Source organism: Trachemys scripta, chromosome 12 (genome assembly GCF_013100865.1).
Source record: "Trachemys scripta elegans isolate TJP31775 chromosome 12, CAS_Tse_1.0, whole genome shotgun sequence".
In the NCBI taxonomy this organism is placed as follows: Eukaryota; Metazoa; Chordata; order Testudines; family Emydidae; genus Trachemys; species Trachemys scripta.
Genome location: NC_048309.1, coordinates 10,497,288 through 10,516,496, shown reverse-complemented (window position 1 = coordinate 10,516,496; position 19,209 = coordinate 10,497,288). Strand labels below are relative to the sequence as shown.

Genomic DNA, 19,209 nt, shown 5'->3' with positions numbered 1-19,209 from the left:
CTAATTTCATCCAGATAAATTGCACTTGTAACTAACGATGGGCATAAAATTGTTGTTTAGAGTTACATTCATAAAAAGAAACCTCAAAATACCCACATAAATGTGTTAATGAGTCTCTGGTAATGAGATACTGCAGGCATGTGTGCACTAATACACAAGATAACTTGCCATTGTTTGTGGACTCTTCTGCAGAACTGCAAGAACCTTCTTTTCTCCCAATACAAGTGGGACTCTCTATCAGACTTTAATCTGTAGTAGTTGAGTAAAGGGGACAGTGCTTCCTAAAGGGGATCAGAGTAGTGCTGCTGCAGCAACTCTAGTTTATTACTACCATAACACTGGCCCATTGCTCAAAGGAGGTGAATCTTTTGCATAAATAGTGCTTCCTAGTTCTTGGTGCTAGAACATTCCAAAGTGCTTTGACAACATTTAAAATATAAGGCTTCAGGCACCTCTGGGAGTATTGTAGGTGGAAGGGACACCCAACTTTAACTCTTTGCAGTCTTCCATAAGCTCCCCGTTTTCTGTCTCACCAAACAGAAGCTGTTTGTCTTTACTCTAAAAACCTTTCATACCCACCCTACTACCATCTCTCATTTGCTGTTGAGACATTGACTCCTGCCTTGAATTGGCCTCCATTGTCCTCTTAACTTTCCAAGCAAGCACTTTCATGCTTTGTCCTTTGCTGCCCCTTGTGGTTGGGAGGAGCTTGCTGTAAACATCAGGATAATGACCTCATTATCCTCCTTAAAACTCTCCTTTGCTGTAATGCCTACAAAAAATGGCTAGGCCACTGGTATGCCGAGACTAGTGCTTACCATGCTGACCAATACTGTTTCCTTGTTCTCCCCTGTCTATATCCATCTCTTGTCTTGTCCTCTAATTAAATTGTAAGCTTTTGTTCTTTTCATACAGTGCCTAGCACAATGCACTCCATGACATGACTGCCATATAAATTGCTTTCAAGGTTGCTAACATTTTCCATTATAAATTATTTTCAATAGCTTATAACTTTACCAGATTATAACCATTCAGGTTGCAGTTTTCCATGCTGAATGTTTTGCCCATGTTTGAAAAAAATTCTGACCACTGTTTCACTGAGAAGCTCTACTACCTCCATGTGTTGAAGCAGAAATTATCCTGCTCTCAGGCAAATGGCCTTTGCTGTTCCAGTGAAAATCCACACATTTGGCCTCTGAAAATTCAGTTTGCACAAGGTCAGTTGAGGTTTGTTAGAGGCTGGCAGCAGCATTCAGTTGGTACTGAGCATGCTCCTTCCCTGCCTGTAGCAGCTAAGCAGAACTTGCTGCTCCTGGCAACTGGACTGAAAGGAGGGAGAATGTTTGTTTGCATTTCTCAGTTTTCCCCCTATTGATGCCTGGGCAGTGAGGAGGAAGCAGCCTAACTCACCTGCAATGGGGTGGAGGATAAAAGGGTTTATAATTTATTTTAAAATGCTCCTTTCCAGAAACTGGAATGGAACCCAGGATTCTTCAATCTCATCATTACTCTGCTGTCAGCAAATAGCAGTGAAATCCAAGATCAGCTCGTGTACCTCATCCCCTAGCAGTGGTTGGCTCACAGAGGCGGATAGCCAACTCCTCCTCATTGCTGTTAAAAAGAACCTTAAGGCTGAGTTTTCAAGAGTTAGGAAAAGTCAAAATTAGAATTGCCCCTACAACCGTATTTTGTCCTTCAAGTGAAAGGTCTGTGGTATGGACCTCAAGGGACAACCCTGCTGATGACCCATCTGTCACTGTGGCTTCATATTGTGGAACTTATATTTTTAGTAAACCTTAAATGTTTAAGTTAATTTTAAGAATAGCCAGGGTGCAAAGTTGAGTTTTCAAGAGTCAAGCAGTGTAGAACTGAGGTTGCCCAGGCTTTGCATATATGAATTATGCTAACGTGACCATGTAACTAAAGACTATTAATTCTGCAACCTTCATGTTTTAGTATCCTTTTTTGACAGCTAAAGGAAAGCCATTTGGCCAAATTCACAAAGAACATCTGTCAGAACTAGGAATAGAATGTAGCTCCTGTGGCCCGTCCTATACTGTATCCATGAGACCAATGCTGCATGTTCCAATAGGGATCATAGGCCCCTAGACTGTCCTCTGTATTTTGCTAGGCAATTAGTTTAGGAGACAGTTTTCTCCCTCTGAGATTGAAGGTAGATTGGACCTGGTATTACTTTATCAAAGCAGCAGCAGCAATGGTGTTAGAAATCAGGGGGACAGTGATGAAGCTAATAATTTGTAAAATAAAGCCCCTCTCACACTGAAACAACTGTCGATGAGTAATGTGCCTCTCCGTTGTAGGTCACAGGTGAAAAATTATGTTTTTATTTAAAACAAAAAAGCAGCTGGCTCCTGAAATTAGAGATGTTTTAAGACATTGGAAGATCAGTTTCTTCTTAACTTGCCAAAATGGAAAACAGAAGGCTGTAGCTCCGTGCTGTCCTGTAGCGTACCTGAAATGCAGACCCTAATCTCTGTTCTAGGTAAATGTGACCTTCAGTATGTTGTGGTTGATTAGCATCTCAGTCCAAGAGCAGGACCCTTGGTAACATGGGGCATTCAGTTTCTGTGCAAATTGTAGGTGTCCTTAGTTCCTCATAGACACGTGCAATCATTGAAGGTGGCTCTATTCCCCCACCCATCCTTCGCTGGCACCTCATGATGGTATTTAACTAAAGTACAGATTCTGTTTAAACCTTGTCTGTGTCCTGCCAAGAGATGCTGCCATAGGTACCACTAACTTAATGTTGAGAAACAAATTCCATTAAACTCTTACAATCCACTTGCGCACCCTCTAATCACTTCACATAAGAAACAATGTCAGTTTAACAACTGTGATTCAGTTAATGTTTGATATGGTTTGGGTTGTAATTTACACCATTACAGAACTAGGCACATGAGGTTGAGTAAGCAGGAAAGAGGAAGATAGCTTTTAGCATACAAGGAAAGATGATATGTTATGTCTCATCAGAACCCTGTTTCCATTCTCCCCCCCCCCCTTAAAAAAACCTGTTATTGTCCTTGTACAGAAAAATAGTACAGCCATTCAAATACCAAAGCCTAGAATTAGAGTAAAGAAAGCATCAGGCAATAACAATCATTGCTTATATTAAACATTTTCCAGTGGTTTTAAAGAGATTTGGTTACTGTTGCATCATTTTGTCATTTTTATCTGACAATCTGCAATGCAACACATGCCTTAGTGAAACAATAGGATGTGACTATAGGACACAGTTTTAAAATAGAGAACAAAAAACATAGTACGGTTTCAGCATTTATGTAGCTCACTGATATTTACTTTGCTATTGTACTTTGTATATAATTTGCAAGTCTAAACCCAAATTTTTAAAAGAAATCCGTACCTCTTGCTTAAAGTAAACTTTAAAGTTTGTACTAGAAGGAAAACCTCCTTTGTTACAAGTGTAAAACAAATCTTATATGGACAAGAAAGAATGATTTTTCCAGTGAGAAGATTTGTACCTATAACTTCTGATAAGTTGCTTGGTAAGTACCAGGCACATAAAGCAGAGGATAAGCAAATTTGTCTTAACAGCTGCTTTTAAATACGCAGTGCAAGTTAAAAATTTAGAGGCAGTTTTTCCACTTCTAAAACATCATGGTGATTTGAGCTAATTCCTCTTAACTGCCTGGTCATTCTTTACTACAGAATAGTTAAACTGCCTTTTAATTAAAACAAAATACAATTGGAGGGGGGGGGGGAAATAAAATTTCAAAGCCAGAAAGAACCCCATTAAACCCTAGAAACAATCAAGGTAATACAGGATCCCCGTAGGCACAATCCTCTTCAATAGCGAGATTGTACTCAGCTCCTTTTCCACCTTTATATGCGCTTGTCACAATCCTCAGCCAGCCCAGTTCACCCTATAGGAAATTAATTTTCATTAGTATTGGCAAAAAGTTTATAAATTAGTAACATCAAAGTAACTTCTGTCTCATAAGCAGTGTACTTTGGGCAGAGCAAGGGGGACTAGAGGTGAAGGCAGATCTCTGCAAAGGGTTTGAGTGGGATTCACAAAACAAGCTTATTTGAAATAGCAGTTCTCTAGTGAACTCATTTGTTTCCAGCCAGGAATTCATTTCCATATCCTACTATCCATAGCCAAATAGCTATGGGACCCATATATCACAAAGCTATTTACCACTGGCTTCAACGGGAGTTGCATACACATATGAGGGCAGCATTAGGATTCCGCACAGAGGCTGGCCCGCTATTGCCTTACGTTCTTTGTAGTGGGGTAGCATTACATTCAGTTTATAGACTTTTTTCCTAGTTGTCAGCTGTATTAAAAATCATAGATTGAGACAACTCCTATGGCTAAGACGGAAACTTCGTTTTTTTTATAAACAAGCTAGTTGTACAACTTGTAATACAGAAATGTCTGGAGTTTTTAAAAATGTGCATTTCATTTTGAGCACATCCCTTCTCTCTCTTCCTTACCCATGGTTCGCCCCAGGAGTTACGGACAATCCAGTATTCGGTTCCATTTTCCACACCCCAGCCAGCCACAGATACAATGTGATTCACCATAGGAGAGGGGTTGTATTCAGCATAAAGTCCTCCCGTGTAGGCATCCAGCTGTGCAGTAGCCATTATGCCACAACTGTAACAAGCAAAAAGAGCTTCCTCATTCAGAACTAATTACAGCAGACTAAAGGAGAACAGTGTCCGTCACCCACTTTCACTTCACATGAAAAGTTCTTCACTTAAGTGGGTCTGGAGGTTTTTCGCCTTCCTCCGCAGCATAGGGCAGGGATCTCTAGCAGGAGGGTTTCTGCCGATTGAAGTCACCTAAAACAGGATTGGGGACTTCAACAGCAGAGTCCAGGGAAGGGGTAGGGACGGTTTTGTGGCCTGCAGCATGCAGGGGGTCAGACCAGATGATCATAATGGTCCCTTCTGACCTTAAAGTCTATGAGTCTATGAGTCTAGATCATAAGATATTGTGCAAAAGTTTAGCACATATCAGTCTTCAGAGGCTAAGGCCTGGTCTGGTGAAGAAGTAGCTGAATGAGCTACATAAGGAGGCTCTCCAGTTTATCCCATGAAGCTTGCAAACAACTAAAAGAAAATTAACAGGATAACTCTTACCCTGTAATACTGTCTTTACCTGATTGGACCATTGGCATAGATTTCTGCCATCATTTTTTCCCTCCCACTGACAGAGCCATAGTCAGCAATTTTCCAGAGGGTGTAGTTCTTTATCACGTGGCATTCCCCAAAGGTAACACAGGTTCCACACTGGTTAAACTTCTTGCATGCTACAAAGAAGCAGTGACATTCGATTAACATTGCAAGCTAGTATTTTTCTTCTTACAGTTAATTATTCAATGAAATAATGGTAAATTTTAATTCCTTTTGAGGGGCCATAATTATAAGATTAAATATAGCAGAGAAAACTGCTTGTTTCTTCAGGTTAAATAAAGCTGCAAGTTCAGATTGCTAATTAAGGCAGTCTCCACAGTCAATAATATTTCAAGGTTATGTGCTCTTTATCTGTTTCAGCCTTCAAACATGCTTTTCAATGTAGGTTATAAAAACTACTTCCTGATAAGTGTCTCAGTATACAAATAATTAAATTGCTTCTGTGGAGCTAGAAACAACTCAAGGGCTTTGTTTGCAAGTAAGTATAGTAGACTGAAGTTCTGCTCTGGTAACTTAAGACGACACTTGTAAATATTACTGCATGAAAGCACCGATGCACATCAGTGCCTAGTGAGTTCACATTAGCAGCCTGAATGGTGGATGCTTGTTCAGACATGATGGCAACATCTATGCTGTCTGATTCTGGTGCAAAAAAAGGTGGCCTCAAAAAAAAAAAAAAAAAAGCAAAACACAGACAGCTACTCTAAGGGAACTGCTGCTCCTAGTTAGATAGCAGGTGCTTCACTAGCAGCCTGCAGTAAGTAGAAGCAGAAAAAGAAATGCGTGTGTTAGCTAAATTATATTTAATTTCCTTTAAAGCGAATACCAAACCCTGCCAAATAAGAGTGAGTAGTAGCTCGGAAGGTTTGCAATCTGTTGCCGTACTTTGGTCTTTGGCTTGGTAGTTGTTACAGGTCTCATCTGGAATGCCATGGTCGTGAGCATACATCCAAACACCTGTGTGGTCTCCACCTTCGCAGGACCCTGCGTTGGCACAGTCAATAACATTCTGAACAGAGAGGTAGGCAGAAGGCCAAGCACCTTTTCTCTTAATGTTGATGCGGTCTGTGGTAATAACAGAAGAATAAACAATTGGTGCTTGTTAGTTTTACTGTTGTCTGTAACTCATTACGGGCCAAATATTTCAACTATGTCTCCTTAGCTGCATCTGTTAAATATCTGCAGACAGCTGTGGGTGCAAAAGCCTACAGTGGTATATGCTAACAGAATGGCTAGGTGCCCACATCGTGACCCAATCGAGTGGGCAAAATGATGGCGTCTATGTTTTGCAGGTGCAGCTACTGTTTTCCATTCAAATTTGGCTTCAGGGGCAGATATATATGGATGTACATGTTTCATTTCAGTCCTTAATTAGATAAAGCCTAACATCCTCTACCAGTTATGAAAGCACTCTGTTGCGCCTCACTTAACATTGGTTCTGTTCCTGAAAAATGCGACTTTAAGTGAAACGATGTTAAGCAAATCCAATTTCCCCATAAGAATTAATGTAAATGGGGGGTTAGGTGCCAGGGAAATTTTGTGCCGTACAGTACTATAGTTGGCAGGTGCCCCCGCCTTACCCCACACAGCACAGCCCACTGGCACTGCAGACAATGAGGCAGGCAAGGAGGCTGAAGGTGCTGTAAGCTAGGAGAAGCATGTTGTGCAGCAGCCGCGGCACCTTCCCAGGGGTGGAGAGCTCAACCCTCGGCCTGCCCACACCACCCCTTCCCCCAAACCCCCACCCTTAACCCGCTTCTTCCCCCCTACCCCCTTTTTTTTGCCATACAGTACAGTATTTGGGAGGGAGGGGGAGTCTGCACACTGAGTCCTTGCTCCTCCCCCCTGAACGCTGCAAGCCAGCTGATTGCCAGTGGCAGGAGGTGCGGGGAGGAAGAGGAAGGCGCTGATCCATGGGATCTGCCGGCAGGCAGGAGGGGCTGTATGTAGGGCAGCATGGAGGAGCTGATGGTGGGGGGGCTGCCAGCTGTAGACAAAGCAGGCAGCCAAATGACATTATAGAGAAGCATCACACAACTTTAAATGGAGCATGTTCCGAAACTGAGCAGAGACATAAGATCGAAACAACCTTAAGCGAGAGGACGTTAAGGGTGGAGTTACTGTAACCTGCTCCCAGCCCCATGTGCTTCTGTCCCACTGCTGCTGTTGCCCTAAAAGAGGCAAAAGAGAAACTGCTCCACTGAAAGCTAAACTCCAGCTGAGCTGCTGCCCCCACCCAAAAAGGGGAAGTCACAGTTGTATCTCGGTTTTCACTGTAATGATAGAATAATTTATCTACCTGCTTCTCCTGGCTTTCTGGGGTCTAACTGACTAAATGCAAGAGGGAGAAGAGAACTATACAGTGAAGAGAGTGTGACATTCTCACCCCACAAGCAATGCCCCTTCTGCTAAATGTGTTTTAATCAATCCAATTTTTCCTTTTTAATCTGTGTATAATTCTAAATGAGGGAGGCCACCTCTACCACACTGGAACATTCCACCAAGAAAAAAAAATTCCCCTTCTCAGCTGCCAGTTGGGGAATTCCCACAGTATATGCTACCACCAAAACTACCTTCACTTTAAAATCTTCCTTACCCTCTCCCCCGTCTGTCTTATTTAGGGCAGATACCTTGGCCCAGAGCCTCCAAGCTATTTAGGAGTTAGGCCCTTTGTCTTGTGCAGTGACAACCCTGAATAGTGCTGATAATCCTGCAAATCGAGGATGCCCCCCCCCCCATCAGGGGTTCAGAATGGTGGGGGATCCTGAAAATGGACTGACTGGCAAGAAAACAATACCCAGTAACAACAGATACCCAGTAACAAGTACCTGCTAAGGCACTGGTGCTGCCATGAGCCCAACAAGACCCACAGTACTGAGGAATGTGCTGGTTCCGAGTGGTACTGGCAAAATTGGTCCCGTTTACATTTCGCCAATCCCAACTCGGGGGAAGTTTAGTGATGTCCAGGTACTCGTGAGGTCGAGGGTAGGTTCTATATGGAAACAAAGTAGTAAGAATTAAGCCTGTTTCCCAGAGATGATTTTTATATTTTCAGAGAGAGAAAGGAAAAAAAAAAAATCTTCCAGTCTCACAATGATGTGTGAGAATTTCCATCCTAGCTTTAGATCACATGATCGTTCTAGCCACCATGACCTTTAATACCCTTCTATCTATGGTCTTGTGACTAGTGTTAACTCACAAAAACAGCTACCAGGTAGGCAGCTGAGATTAACATAAGAAATGAGAGGCCTCCCCAATGCAGCCCTTTGCAGGAGTTCACATGAAACAATCCAGCCTTCATGCTGTTTTCGATCTACTCTTAAAACTAAGAGGATGGATTTATTGTCTCCCTTCTGCATTGCTCAGGAGTCTTGTATCAAGGAATAACTTGGCAGCAGTGCAAATCTCTGTCTCCCCCCAATAGTCACCCTGTGCCCACATCCTCATAGGTATTTAGGCACCAGATTCCCTCTGAGGAGTTGGGTCCTGGCCATTTGCCCCTAGAGAAGCAGAGAATCCTTGGCCCTGCTGCTGAAACGGGGGCCAATTGCAAACACCCCATTTCCCCGCCTCCCTAGGGGATGGCAATGAGCCTGGATGTTATCGAAACTAATTGGTGCGGTGAAGTTCTCCGTTGTTACCAGGGGCAGCTTCGGGTCGGCCAGGCGGTGGGTGCAGGCCAGGTACAGTAATAGGGTGACCAGATGTCCTGATTTTATAGGGACAGTCCCGATTTTGGGATCTTTTTCTTATATAGGCTCCTATTACCCCCCACCCTTGTCCCGATTTTTCACATTTGCTCTCTGGTCACCCTATATAGTAAGGAGGGGCAGCGGGGTAGGGTAGGGACTAGGGAGGTCTCGGCATCACGTGGGCAGGGACATTCCGGGATTTCACCCCCAGCTGATTCCTCCGGGCTGCGGCGGGCGGCTGCTGGGCTCTGCCTGCCTGGCCCAGGCAGCGCCCCGGGGCCGTTCCCGGCACGCGAGAGGCTGACCGGCTTCTGCCTGGCCCCGGCTCCGAGGAGCCGCCTCTCGCCCAGCCAGTGGCCCGGGCGTAGCAGCAGCGTTGCACGTGGCTCCCTTCCTCCCACCCAGCCCAGCAGCGGGGCCGAGCGCTCACCTGAGCCCGGGGGGCTGGCGCGGGGCCGGTTTGTAGCAGTGCTGCCCCTCCCTGAAGTAGAGGCCGGCGTCGGAGGCCGGGCAGAGGCAGCCCCCGAGCAGCAGCAGGAGGAGCGGGGGCAGATGCTGGGGCAGCCCGGCCATGCTCAGCGCGGCGGTCCTGGAGCTACAGCTGCTTCCTGCGCGGCCGGGCCGGTTCCCCCCGTCCTCGGCGCGAGCATTTAAGGGAAGGTTGCGGCGTCTGAGTCACCCAGGGGCTGGGCTCTGTCAATCCCCCGCTGCGCCCTGGGCTGGGAGGGACAAGAACCCGCGGCGCAGGAAGCGCCTGGCCCGGGGCCCGCCCGCGGGGAGTGGGCGGCGAGCGCGTGGGCAAGAGGGGCCGGGGCAGCGGCTCGCCTGGGATTAGCGCCTGGGACTGCACTGGCCTCGCCGCTAATCCCAGCCTTGGACATCCCCCCCGCGATAGCCCCAGCAGCGCCGCCCGGCGCTCTCCGCAATCTCGGGTGTGTTCGGTTGCTCAACCAGGCGCCTGCCCCCTGCGGGAGTTGCGGGCATTTGCAAGCCTAGAAGAATGGGGTCGTGAGAGCAGCCGGCTCCCCCCTCTCCTCCCCCGCCTTTAATGATTATACTGCGATCGTTTCTCTTAATAAACTCGCAGGAACATCTGGTATCTGCCAAGAACGTGCCTTCGTGCTATGGTCAGATGTTTTTCCAGGGTACGGACTAAACTAGCAAGGTCAGTTCCCCTAGGCTGCCTACAGAAACACTGAGGCTCCTGCCTGTGTAAATCCTTTAACTATGTTCTTTAAGAGGTATTTCCATTAAGGCCCCGATCCTGCAAGAAGTGTGCATGTGCCTAACTTTATGCACGGAGAGTAATGCCGTTGAAGTCTTCGCAGGATTGTGGTCCAAACAAGGAGATTTTTTTCCAACTTTTTTTCTGGCGACCCAGTTGAAGAAAATTGTGGATGCCCACGACACAAGGGAGCTTGGGATGAGGGGTTTGGAGTGTGGGAGGGGGCTCGGGGCTGGAGTGAAGGAGGGGGCTCATGGCTCTGGGGTGGGGCCAGGGATGAGGGGTTTAGGGTGCAGGAAGGGGCTCCGGGTTGGTGGGGGCTCAGGGCTGGGGCGGGGGATTGGGGTGCAGGCTACCTCGGGCGGCTCCTGGTCAGCAGCGCAGTGGGGGTGCTACAGCAGGCTTCCTGCCTGTCCTGGCACCGCGGACTACGCTGTGCCCCGGAAGTGGCCAGCAGCAAGTCCGGCTCCTAGTCGGAGGCGCAAGAAGCTCCACGAGGCTCTCGCCTGCAGGCACCACCCCCAGGAGCGCCGCCAGCTTTTCTGCTGCCCTAGGCAGCGGAAGGTCCCGCCCCAAAATGCCGCCCCCTACAGAGGCGGTGGAAGATCCCGCCGCTGAAATGTCACCGCTCCCAAAATTGTAGCACCCGTGGCGACCGCCGAGGTCACCTAATGGGTTGTGCCGGCTCTGACCACTCCCCAGCTCCCATTGGCCAGTTCCCAGCCAATGGGAGTGTGGGGGCAGCATGTGGAGCCCCATGATCCCCCCCTCCCATCTAGGAGCCGGACTTGCTGCTGGCCGTTTCCAGGGCACAGCGCGGTGTCAGAACAGGTAGGAACTAGCCTGCCTTAGCCGGGCAGCACCGCCGACGGGACTTTTAATGGCCGATTGGCGGTGCTGACCAGAGCTGCCGTGACCCAGTGCCTTCCAGTCCGTGACCCAGTACTGGTCTAAACCACAGAGGGCATGTCTACATGGAAAGAAACAAACCCAAAAACCCTGTGGCAGCACATCTTAGAGCCCAGGTCTGGAGACTCAGGTTCACACTGCGGCACTAAACATAGCAGTGTAGATGTTCAGCTCAGGCTCTGAGAGCCTCCCCCTGGCCAGGTGTTGGAGCCCAAGCAGGAACGTCTAGGGTGTTTCCAGCTAAAAACACCATAGCATAACCCACAAGCCCCAGTCTGTAGACTGAGTCTATGGAACCAGATTCTAAGCCTCACAGCTGGAGGTGGGGTTTTGTGCAGTGTAGACTTACCTTTATAATGCTGACCAAGCTTTTGGTGGGAACAGAAAACAGAAGCAAAACCAGTTGTGGTGCAATTTTTCACGCATTTCTAACTGTTGTGCAACTTTTACGTCTCGTGACACTTCTTTCTGGAGAATTAAATTCAATTGCACATTTTGCTGGCACACAGTGGTACAAACACAAATGCCTGACAGTTATTTTTCTAAGTGAGCGTCATGCTTATGAAAAGTGCCTTCTTGACAGCCCTGGAGACTGAAATCCTCTGCTGAACCATAGAACAGGTACAATGTAGGCTGGTAATGGCAATGCAAGCTCCCTCCAGTGCCCTATGATGTCTTTAACGCTAACCTGGTACGAGCATCTCTGAGGGTTCCGTTTCCATGGTTGTTCAGTGATTGTCCTTTCTGTTGCGCTGACAAACATGGGGGCCAATTGTGGTAGTGGGTTTTCCCCAGTTCTTTGGTGCTATGGAAACCTGTCCATTAGGCACTAGGAGATATGAAATGCACTACATACAAGTCACCAAAGCCATTAGATAGTAACAATTTTTGGTCATTATTCTCTTGTGCCAGTTTTGAGCAGACAACGTACTAGTGAGAGCATTCAGATCCCTGTGCTAGCCACTGCCCACATTCAGCCCATGGTAGCTGGGACATGCGGTCCACTATATAAACTGCTCTGCTAGAGTTTTCACAAATCCACCTGTATTGCTGTGTGATTAAGAGTGACACCTGGGGGCTCAGCCTGGGCGTCACACTTTTTTAAAACTAAAACTGAATTTGAAAATAAATAGCATCTGCTACACTTGGCATACGGAGACGAGTCAACAGATGTGATGCTCCCAACACAAAGGTTTGTGATACACATGCAGCTGCATTAGGACAAATGCTTTAAAGGGATGACAAATTCCAGGTAAAAGGCCCCCTCATGTATGAAAAGATGCAGGAGATGCTTGGAAGCACAGAGCTACAAAACAACACATTGGTAAACTGTGGCCAGAGGCTGCATGACCACAGGCATGTCCATTTTTGTTAGCCATGTGTTTTTAACTGCTCAGGCCTTCTTGTGATATATATATGTAACCCTTCTGCCCGTCTGAGTTGGCAGCAACAAGGGCTGGGTTCAGTATCTAAGGGTTCCGTTTCAATAACACAATGCAAAACTGGCTCGAGCCCCCATCCAGTGACTTGGGACAATTACATACCCGCCTGCCCCCCCCCCCCCCCCCCGGCACCCCTACGAGGCAATATATCCCCTCTCGCAAGCACGGAGTCTGAGTGTAGCAAAATCCTTTTAATAAAAGAGGGAAACAATGTGGCATTATGTTGGGGAAACACTAAAAACAGGATTCATAACACAAACTGTGAGCAAAAGACCCACCCCCAAGTAAGTTTGGCAGTGTCCTTTTCCCCTCAGGGTCTTAAGTCCAACAACCCAAAAGATCACCCCAAAGTCCCAAAAGTCCAATAACCCAAAAGTCTCTGTCCCTGGTCAGTGCAGCCCCAGAGTTCAAAAGTTTATCTGCAGAGTTTTACCCCCCCTCCCAGCTGGTGGGGGAAGAAGGGGGCACTCAGGGTGTTAAGGGGCACCTTACGTGGTAAAGCCAACTGCCCTGCCTCTCCATGGGGTTCTGCTGCAACCTTCACCACGAGCTGCTCCACTCCACTATCCGTCCTATAAACCACTCCAGCCATCCCACAAACTGCTCTGCTCTATTTCACTCCACTCACTGTCCCATGGGCAACTCCATCCAAGCAGCAAACTGCCACTTAGCAATATATTTTCAGGCTTCTGCACTAGTTAAGACAGCAATCTCCAGCTCTTAGTAATTTTAGCTCTTTAGCAATTTCAGTTTGCAGTAAGAAAGCCCCCATACTAATGCACCATTAGCCCAAAGTGAATTCAGTACAGCAGCCTGTAACTAGACTTTTAATAAAATCAAAATTAGCTCTGCTATTGAACAGTGGAAGACAATACAGCAATTGATATTTCAGGCTGTACCAAATCCCTACACATATCTGTCCCAAACTTTTCTCAGTTCACTGGGTTTTGGAACCCATGTCCCTTGTCTAGCGAGTGCTACTTAGTTGATGGTGAGTCCCTCTGTCATAAAACAGTTCCACTAGCCTTGATTCACATAATCAGGGTAACAACACTTCATTCTTTCTGCCCCAATAACAGAGAAACTGGGGATCCCACAGCAGCCAAAGTGACCATTTGGGCGGCTGTGGGCTCATGCTAGGGGGAGTGGGTGTGCCTATGCAAACAAGACCAGCCCCTGAAGTTCTTTTCCACAACTTGCCACAATTCACCACCAGATGTCAGGGTAGAGCTCATCCTGACTCTGCTTACATCTCTCTCTCTCTCTCTATATATATATATATATACTAGCACAGGAAGGCCTGAGAGTTTATATATACATGGAAAAGTTTCAAAAGCCTTAACGTGACTTAAAAGCCTAATTCCTGTTTTCAAAAGTGCCAGGCAGTCACAAGCCGTAATCCAATTGCAAGCAAATGAGGGCCAGTTTTTTAAAGGGATTTTGGCATTGCTTGGCTGGGTGGAGCAATGCCTATCCCCTAGGTGGCCTCGTGGCTACTGGAATTTTCAGCCCCAAGTTAAGCAGCTCCCTGTGGAGTGCAAAGGGGTAATTAAGTGCCTAAGAAAAGGCTTTTCAAAAGCCAGCCAGCTAAGTGGAGAGCCATCTAACCTAATCAGGCATGAAATGCCAGAAAAGGGGGGTTAAAGGGGGAGGAGAGGGATTTAAGTGCCTAAGTAACTGACTTGGTACATGTGGCTGACACACCAGAGATAGGCTCCGCCCTGTGCTTGGGATCCTCAGCTGCAAACTCTATTCTCCACCTAGGTCAGGTCAGTCACTTAAGTAGCCCATGCCCTAGCAGCCAAAACACGCTCATATGCACAATACTGTGCTAATGCTTGCCCTATGGTTCACTGTGCCCTGGCTGTCTTTTGTGCAGGTGCTAATGCTGCCTCTGTCCCCTCCAGTCAGTGGCCATCATCAGGCCCTCCTGCTGCAAGGTCTGACAGATGTCAGGTTGTAGACATGCTCAGAGCACGCCTGTGATTGGACCTTAGTGGCAAGATAGGCGTTTGCCTGCCTCTTTTAAAAATTCTGCTTCAGGGCCTGGGGGACTTGGGCTTGGGCTACAGCTATCAGGGCCGGCTCTAGGTTTTTTGCTGCCCCAAACAAAAACAATTTTGGCTCCCCCCCCCCCCCCCCCCCCGGGGCCCCCCCCCCCCCCCCCACCAGTGCCCTCCCCCACACGGACCCCCTGCCATCCGAGGCCTGGTCTCTCCCCCACACACACACACACCCCCTGCCGCCCCAGCGCTGGGCTCTCCCACCTATCCCACCCCACCCACACCCCCTGCCGTCCCAGCCCTGGGCTCCCCCCCACCAGTGCTGACTCCGGCCACGCCCCCTTGCCTCCAGCCAGTCCGGCGTTGGCAGGGTCGGGGTAAGCAGTGGGGCTCTCCGACTGCGCCTCAGCCCAGGGTCCCTCCAACCAGGGATCCCACCTCCAGGACGGCCGGACACGGGAGGGCAGAGCTGGGGGACCGCCCCGGCAGGGGGCTGAGGAGCCGGGACAGGGTAGCCTCAGAGGGAGTGGAGCCCCGGAGAGCAGGATGCGGACCCCGCATGGCAGCACCCCGCCGTCTATGGCCCCGCTGCTGCTTCTGCTTCTGGCTGCCCTGCTGCAGTCCCTGGGCAGCTTGGGCTGTTTCGCCCAACCCCGGCTGCAGCACTGTGGGGCGGCTGCCCTGCGGTACCTGCAGGTGGCTCCCTGTGCCCCGCAGGGCGGCCCCCAGCACGAGTGTCTCCTGCTTGGCCCAGCCACAAGGTACGGGCGCTGCTCCCCCATAGCGTGAACCGTAGCAGCCCCAGGGCGCCCTGCGCGCACCACGCACTGCTGCTGCCAGGGCCGGCTCTAGGCTTTTGCTACAAAGCAACAAAAAACAAAAACAAAAAAAGATGGCCGGAATGCCGCCCCTGAAAATGTGCCACCCCAAGCACGTGCTTGGTTTGCTGGTGTCTAGAGCCGGCCCTGACAGCTATGAGCAGCTCATTGGGGTGGCTGGAGCACTGAGGCTGCTTTGAAAATGCCAACTAGCAGAAACGCAGGCATGTAGGGTACTGAGGCACCAGGGGTGGGTGGGTTAGGTGGTGCATGAGCTGCAGCTTTGAAAACATCAGTGGCACCCACATTAGGCATCACGCTGCCTGTTAAGGTACCTGAATCCTTTTAAATATCTGGCCCTGAGCTCCTGTGTGCTCATGTCACCTTTGAAAATGGGCCATAGGCCCCTAAGTTATTTAGGTGTTTTTTAAAATTTTACCCGACAGTCAGGTAATTAGTGCACCATAAAGAAAATGCCTGTTGAGATCCCAAAATGTGGGTGAAGGTAAGATAGCCTTAAAACTGTCCATGAGGCAGCAGGGGCCATCTTACCCACACAACGCATAGCCCATTGATGACCAGGAGGAGGGATAGCTCAGTGGTTTGAGCATTTGCCTGCTAAACCCAGGGTTGTGAGCTCAATCCTTGAGAGGGCTATTTAGGAGTCTGGGGACAGGGCCTGCTTTGAGCAGCGGGTTGGATTAGATGATCTCCTGAGGTCTCTTCCAGCCCTATGATTCTATGACTTCATTAAGCCTGACTGAAGAGATGAGATTTTGCAGAAGAAATAAATGGCTGTTCTTCTAACCTAAACTATATCGAGAGAGAGAAACTTCAAAAGCAAACAGCTTGTGCTGGCAACAAGTAGTTTCGTTTCTGTGTTGAAGCATGACCTGCGTGCTATACGTGGAACAGATGGTGGCTTGACTTTCAACAGATGTTGTAAAAGGCTTTGAAGATGCCACATGCTATGGAAGTGCTGAATACGGTTTGTAACAGTCCCAGGAATGGCATTATGGCCCCGCTTGGTTGTGACTAGAATTGGTTACAGGCTGGTGGCCATTCTGTGCCCTGTAAGGCAAATTATTTGCTGGCTTCAGTCCAGTCTGATCACAATAAAATAAAAATAAAAAAGCCCCTCCCCCCCAAACAAAACACCATCATAAGAATGAATATTCAACGACGTTCTTGTTGGCAGTGTCCGCAACTGAACCAAGGATTAATGAAGCTTTACTGAGTGTAGTGCGCTCCTCTCCCTCTCCTCAGTTGTGATCCAGGCATGCCACAGATGAGGCCAGAGGGTGTAGCTTGTATGCTAGCACTGACCGCTGCACCCATTTTGTGGCTCTGTACAGAGGCCTCGCCAGGACTGAGAGGCTATTGCCTTCTGCAAGAACTAAACAGGTTTTAAAAAAGCGAAAGATGCATTAGGTGCACTTAGTCCTAATCATTACAATGCTGGGCGGGGGGGGGGGGAGAGGCATCTTTATGCCTTGCCACTATGTAACTCACATTAAAGACAGTGGAAACATGGAGTGGGCTGATAATATTAATGGCCAATACAGCACTCCCCTGCGCTTTGTCACATTCACTTAAACTAAGTCACTATATTTATAGAGAAGCAACCCTTCAGCCATGTTCCTGCATGCTACAGCTGCTGATCACTTGAAAACATCCACTGCTTATCAATGGTAACACATGTACAACATTGGCAGATAGGGAATGCCTTAGTATCATTAAACAGGCTTGAAATTGCCAAACAGCCAAGGCATGCCAGGGTAAAAACCAGAGTTGTTTGTATAAAGACGACGAATTACAGAAAAGTGCATGTTAAACAATTCCATATTTGAGGGTATTAAGGTACTTTGTGCCCCCGGCAACAATTTATCCAAGCTGTATTTCGAAGCTGTTAAACATGGCAAATGGGTTCAGGTGGTTATCTTTAGCGAAAAATATACTAACAATGAATGAGTCTCAGCGAATAATTTATTTTCACTTTTTTTGTTCTTTGCTCAGGAATTGTTCTCAAAAAGATTGTGACAAACTCAAATGTGTGTGTTACTCAAAACCATTCTGCCACTTTCTTCAGCAACTCGTTCTTGGGTGCCACTCATTAGCTAATTGTAATGATTTACAATGCAAACTGCGTAAGTAAAAATGCATTGGTCAGGCACTGTTGGTTCTTTGCCATGGCTGATGTAATTAAGCGCCACTTGAGAATAGATTGTGCAAATATTCCTATCACAGTGGTTCTCAAACTTTTGTACTGGTGACCCCATTCACATAACAAGCCTCTGATAGCGACACCCCCCCACCCCTCATAAATTAAAAACACTTTTATATATATTTAACAGCATTATAAATGGTAGAGGCAAAGCAGGGTTTGGGGTGGAGGCTGACCACGTGTGACCCCCCCTCCCCATGTAATAATCTCATGACCCCCCTCCCCAAGGGGTCCCGACCCCCCAGTTTGAGAACCCCTGTCCTAGCAGTAGAATTTGAGTGTTTGAATGTTTTCAGGCAGTGAACAGAAAATATATATTGCCAAATTCAAATTTGCTTTCCAATTCAAAGGAAAATTCACAAACAATTTTCCCATCGTTCTTCCAGCTCTAGAAAATATCCATGATGCAGTAGGTGAACATGATAATCTAGATACAACGTCCTGCCTGTTAAAACAGAATGGTTAGAGGACCTTCTGCAGCTGAAAGATGATGCACTTACCCCATTCTAAAGAACAAATGAAATGCGCTCATTCTGCCTCTTATTGCTATCATTCTTAATTACTGGGTGAATTATAATGCTCAGACATGTGAAGGGTTGAGAGGGTTGATCTAGGGGCAAAAGGCTCATTATGCCTGATGCTTGCACATAGATGTTGTGCTCCATTCCCTGCAAACAGTAGTTCTGGGAGCATTGTTTGCTCTGGGTCTTATTTATATTGGCTCTTTCTTTAGTCGCTAGCAAGATTGACACTACTTTTGTGGTGGGGAAGTCTGGATTAGGCTGATATTCCTTTGCGGGGTTGGGGGGGGGGTAGGAGGCCTCTAGATTGTCTTCTTTTATTTATAGTGCTCCATAATGTGATAAAACAAATTACTAGAAGCTCATTCAATGAGCCAAGGTCTTCCACTGTGCTGGTCTTGTGTGTTTATTCAAAATAAACATTGAAAGGAATCATCTTCTTAATGTTTCTTCAGTTCTTTTCCGCTGGCCTACTTGGAAACTGAAAGGCGAGTGTCACTGAAGTGTACTACGTGCCTAATGTATAATGAAGCCATCTTAAACTCACAAAAGCGTCCTGGCTGGGCCATCTGGTGCTCTGAGATACCAGACCTGTGTCTATCTGCAGGGGACATGCCTATGTCATGGGACTGGTTGGAGTTATGTTACGTCTTTGATGCAATGAAGCATTTGCAGTGTTCCCTGGGAACACTATTTTTATCAGTAACTGCAATAGGGCCAGGCTTTTTCCCCTCTATTTTGATGGCAGATTCCATGGTACATACTAGTCTTTCTTTCTAGCCAAATTCCTCGTGGGAGGCAGTAATGTCCCTGTGGTATAAGGAGGATTTCATAACAGACTTGTTCAACTGTGCGGTACTTCATGGCAGTGTAACATGGATTATAGTAAGACAATATATAACAATAAAACAAAACACCCCATGCTCTGCCTCAGCCTGTAACCCAAAGTGCTTCATAGGGTGACTAACAATTACAAAGTTAAAATATAAAATAGTTGCAGGGACTGGGGAGAGTGAGGTGCAGGCAAAAGAAATGAAGGCAAAAATAGAGTGGTGTTGCGTATGTAATTGACTTTGGTTGTTTCCCTGCCTGGGGTATAGTAGGTGAAAAAGCTAAAACTGTAATTTTTAAGATAATTTCATTACATTATTAAGGTCAGAGTTAAGGGTGTGCACTGCCAAGTGGTTTTTC

General features: G+C 47.3%; 1 protein-coding gene across 1 annotated transcript; it reads right to left on the bottom strand.

The window, feature by feature from the left end:
* Positions 1-3,065: 3,065 nt before the first annotated feature.
* Positions 3,066-9,804, bottom strand: CTSZ (cathepsin Z). Its single transcript, XM_034787007.1, has 6 exons — positions 9,307-9,804; positions 8,013-8,176; positions 6,070-6,249; positions 5,150-5,300; positions 4,480-4,642; positions 3,066-3,902 (listed from the first exon to the last, which is right to left on the bottom strand). Exons 1-6 carry the CDS (start codon positions 9,447-9,449, stop codon positions 3,789-3,791), a joined length of 915 nt encoding a protein of 304 aa, XP_034642898.1. The 5' UTR covers positions 9,450-9,804; the 3' UTR covers positions 3,066-3,788.
* Between the last annotated feature and the right edge of the window lie 9,405 nt (positions 9,805-19,209).